This window comes from Echeneis naucrates, chromosome 8 (genome assembly GCF_900963305.1).
Source record: "Echeneis naucrates chromosome 8, fEcheNa1.1, whole genome shotgun sequence".
Lineage (NCBI taxonomy): Eukaryota > Metazoa > Chordata > Actinopteri > Carangiformes > Echeneidae > Echeneis > Echeneis naucrates.
In genome coordinates this window covers 6,277,017-6,281,900 of record NC_042518.1, presented here as the reverse complement: position 1 = coordinate 6,281,900, position 4,884 = coordinate 6,277,017, and the positions used below count along the sequence as shown (strand labels likewise).

The window sequence follows — 4,884 nt, the reverse complement described above, 5'->3', positions numbered from 1 at the left end:
CCCAGTGTCCTCCGTGTCATTATGCCTGACATTTTCTTCTTGCATGCTAACGTTAGTTATTTAGCATTAAAAACAAAGTATAGTTAAATCAGATGGAAATGTCATTCAGTTACTTTAACCTCTTCATTTGGTTCAGAAGCTTTGTTTGGCCTCACATGACTAGTTTTGTGTGCTTAGTGTGTAAAGTGTGAGTTGAGACTTCCATCTTCTGGAAGGAAACCAAAGTGTTGACATTTGAGCCGGGAACCATGAAGTCAGTGAAAGAGCTTCATCTACAGGTCCAAGACAGGATGAGGACACGACACAAACATGTTCTACTTTTGAAGACACACTGCTTCCATTTTTCTTACAGTTAAATAGCTCTAAGATGTTAAAATTTAATTTAAGTTGTTTTATGTTGACATTGAATACGTTCAAATTGAAGACTTTGGCCAGTTTTAAATGTATAGACCAAAGAGGACCCCATCTGCTGTTCCAGATCAGTTATACAGGTTATCTTCACATAACATTTTAAGGACCTAAGAGCCCTTTTCTGTTGTTTACCATAGAAATTAAGCGGTAGACTGAAATCTGCCTGCCCATGATGGTAATTTTCTGACCTCCGTGAAGAGAATGTTGTAAGATGTAGCCCTGACAATATTAGCATGAGAAATATAGTACAGAAGCAAGCAATAACATCAATATAAGTTCTTTGTGTCTTGTCCCAGACTGCTGTAGGAACAACATAACAAGTTTAGGAGAGGCTGTTGACCTGAGGAGAAACTGAAGCTCTGCCCTGACCTCACGCACTGACACTGGGGCTGTTTCTGATGTGGATCTGTTGTAATAACTGACATTTTTCAATTATCCCCTCTGGCAGTTATTTAAAGGAAGGCTACACATTAGAGACATCACTAATGAGTACAACAATAATTAAATAAATGCATGACAAAGAAGTGCACCACATGTGCAAGTAAGTACTAGTTAGGTGTGTTACGAGGAGAAGCTGAGGTTGGATGAGATGAGTCTTTAAGGGATTCTTGAAACAAGAGCTGGACACTTCTGCTCTGAGAGAATTCAGTATTTTGTTTCTCCATCGCTGACTACTGAGAATGCACAGAAGGCAATGTACCTTCATGCTCCATTCAGGAACGCATCTCATCTCAATTAATTTGCCTGGAGGACTTCAGTCTCTGCTCAGGGTGGGCGGGCTTTGTTTGAACAAATGACATGCAGCAGATAAACACGTAACTGCTCTGATGTCATGTCCAAAAGAGTTGGCAGGAAGTATAAAAAAAGGTGTTTTGGGAAAAAGCATCAGTTGACGTGCTGCTGAGCAACGTAAACCAACTTTCTCAAAATCAGTAATGGACAGGGCACAGATTAAGAAAGAGGAAGATGACCTCAAAGAAAAAGAAGAGGTGCACCTCCACAGAAAGATAGGCCTGCTGCCTGCTGTGTCCTTCATCATAGGGTCGGTTGTGGGAAGTGGCATTTTTATTGCACCTAAAGGAGTCTTGATGAACAGTGGGAGTGTGGGTCTCTCTCTGCTGGTGTGGGCACTGAGTGGAGTCCTCTCATTGTTTGGTAAGAGCCTTATTTATTTTTTGTCAGCAAAAACAAGAAGCTGCACATCACATTTAGATGAAGCGTGGATATGCGGTATAACAAGAAAAGTGTATTTTTCTAACTCTAAAAATCATTCATCATTTCATTTATCTACTATTTTTAGACAGTAATAAAATAAAAAAATATTATTCATCACATTTGGTGATCACTTTCAAACACAAATAGCTTTTTCGATCATCTAATCGTATGAATTAAATAGTTTTTACTTACTATACTGTCGGTCAGTCTGTGTTTGGATAGGTATATGTGTATGTCCGTGGTTTTAAATAGCACAGAAAATGAGCACATTACAATGGTTTGTAAGGAATACAATGTTGATGACACACACTTTTTTTCTCAACCATATTCACCATATAGTGGTCAGCCTTTTTTGCTCCATTGCATGGAATTTGCATGTTCTCCCCATGTCTGCATGGGTTTCCTCCCACCATCCAAAGATACATGTTTACGTTAACTGGTGACTCAAAGTTGCCTGTAGTGGTAGAAGACTAATTAATGAATCAAATATAATGTAATGTTTGTTTAAAGTGATGTGCACACATACTGCTAAACTAACTCTTCAGTTTTTACATGGGGGGCGTGGCGGAATTATATAGTTAGATATATCTAAAAAACTATTTAAGATTAAAGAATAAAAAACAAGCAGTGCCTTCATGCACAAATATAGAACTGTTTTTCAAAACGCTTGCATTTCTGTTCAGGGGCTTTGTGTTATGCTGAACTGGGCACCACTTTTACTAAATCTGGGGGCCACTACACATACCAGCTGGAGACACTAGGGCCCCTGCCAGCCTTCTTACAACTCTGGGTGGAATTCTTTCTTATCAGGTTGGTCTGGTTTTGGTCTTTAAAAAAGGAAAGCTAATATCCAGTTAAATCAAACATCTCTCATCTCCAGGCCAACGGTGACTTCGTACCTGTCTCTGGCTTTTGGCCGCTACATGGTTGAGCCGTTCTTTGCGCCTTGTGCTGCTCCTACAGAACTGATCAAACTTGTCAGCATCCTCGGAGTAAGTGAGTGGTTACTAATTTCTACCCACAAGGCCTTTCAATCAAAAAATGTTTATATCCAAGTAGAGATAAACCTTTCTTTCTTTGTCTCTGTGTGTCAGCATTTGTGGTAGCTGTCAACTGTTGGAGTGTGACCTTGGCCTCCCGTACTCAGGTCATCTTGACTTTGATTAAGACGCTTGCTCTGGTCATCATCATCATCCCTGGTATCATTGCTCTGGCCAAAGGTGAGAGGATACAGATAGCATTGATTTGTTAGGTCGCACACTGTTCAGTTGTTGATAATAACCTTTCTCTGTCTCATTCTTTCCAGGAAAGACGGAAAACTTTCAAAATGGTTTTGAGGTTGACTTATTAACACTGGATAAGCTGCCACTGGCTTTTTATAATGGCCTCTATTCCTACGGTGGATGGTAAAACAAACCTATTACTGCATGGGCACAAATTTAATAGGCCTTACTCTGTTTAAAAAGATTTATATATTAACAAATAATGATAAAGCAATCATAACGTCTTGCTTAGAAACATTCATTAAGAGCTGATCATTTGCTGATAAGTACAAGTTAAGTTGGATCTGTAGCCCTCCATATCCAGCCTTCTTATTCCTCCTTCAGGTTTTATCTGAATTTTGTCACAGAAGAGGTCATTAACCCGAAAAGGTAAATGTCCTTTGTTGCCAGCTTATGAACCATATTGCTTAAGAAGGCCAATCATTTCTTTCCTTGTACATCCTGTCTTGTCAGAAACATCCCCCTGGCAATAATCTGCTCTATGGTCACAGTGATAACTCTTTATGTGCTTATTAACGTGGCCTACTACACCGTGTTGACCCCCGCCGAGCTCCTGCTGTCTGACGCTGTGGCTCTGGTCAGTGCTGCGCTAAGGTTCCCTGAAACCAAAGGACAGAGATAGAGGAAACAGAGCAGGTCTGATCCTGTGTGTGTGTGTGTGTCTGTAGACGTTTGCTGGCCGCATCGCCCAGGGGTTAGCCTCTGTGATTCCAGTGCTTGTGGCCCTGTCCTGCCTTGGAGCTCTAAACGGAAGCATCTTTGGGTCACCCAGGTAATGTGGGTGCGGATCAGTTTTATGTGTGAACAAGGCCCCGAACTGTGACTAAACCCTCCTTGTTCACTTTGCTGCAGGGTGCTTTTTGTGGGAGCCAGGGACGGCCTCTGGCCAGCCATCTTTTCCATGATTCACATTCGCAGACACACACCTTTGCCTGCTTTGCTGCTACTGGTAATTACATCCAACACACTGAATCAGCACTAGTAAGCAAACTGCCAATTCCTAAATGTATGGCCAATTATATCAATGGGAAAATAATCCTCAGGCTAAATGCCTTTTTATCTAAACCTTCAGCAACCGCCTTCATTGTAATGCTTATTTCATTTTCCGTTTTATTTAATTAGTTGAGTAAGATTACTTTCTGTTTTTCCTTTCTCATTTTACAAAGAAACTGTTTTTTTTTTTAATATTTCATCCACCTAACTGTTCATTAGCTATACTGCCTATCTATCCATCCATTGCGGGGCTGGAAAGCCAATCCCAGCAGACACTGGGTGAGACAGATAGATAAATGACTGTATATTCACCGTTTTGTCTGTCTCCAGTACCCCTTGATTGTGCTGATGTTAATCAGTGGAGAAATATACCAGCTCATCAACTTTGCCTCCTTCTCTCGCTGGCTCTTCGTCGCCTTGGTAACGCTGGGGCTGCTCATCCATCGGTATCGCTTCCCTCTCCACCCGAGACCTTTCAAGGTTGGAGTGTCTGCAGTTGTTGTGCTGGACTGGAACTTGTTTAACCTTTAACCTGAGCAGCTGCTGCCATGTTTGCTCTTTTCGATGAGCCACAGGTGCCGCTGGTCCTCGCTGTCACCTTCACGGTGGTCTGTTTCTTCATCGTCGGCCTGTCTCTGTATTCGGACCCCTGGAACACGGGCCGAAGCTGCGCTCTCACCCTGACGGGAGTCCCTGTCTACTATCTGACCGTCCACCGCTTTCGTTTACCCCGCAGCTGGAGACGCATATTCAGTAAGTAGCAGGAACTGCGAACTGTCTAGGGAACACATTTTGCAATGTGCTCCAACTCCATGAACAGCGCAGACTACACAATGAGCTGCAGACTGTAGAGCCGAGGGGTTACATCGAGCAGAAAGGCCTCATGAGCTCTGCATGTCTCTGCTCCATGTGTCCAGACTACTGCAGCAAGCAGCTGCAGATCCTCCTGGAGGTGATTCAGCAGGAGGCCCGGACATACTGA

At 42.4% G+C, this 4,884-nt stretch overlaps 1 protein-coding gene across 1 annotated transcript; it reads left to right on the top strand.

Annotated features, from left to right (window-relative positions):
- Positions 1-1,346: 1,346 nt before the first annotated feature.
- On the top strand, positions 1,347-4,884 carry LOC115047218 (cystine/glutamate transporter-like). Its single transcript, XM_029508011.1, has 12 exons — positions 1,347-1,566; positions 2,310-2,436; positions 2,507-2,622; positions 2,721-2,846; positions 2,933-3,032; positions 3,234-3,278; positions 3,363-3,486; positions 3,578-3,681; positions 3,762-3,858; positions 4,233-4,382; positions 4,478-4,655; positions 4,820-4,884. Exons 1-12 carry the CDS (start codon positions 1,347-1,349, stop codon positions 4,882-4,884), a joined length of 1,452 nt encoding a protein of 483 aa, XP_029363871.1.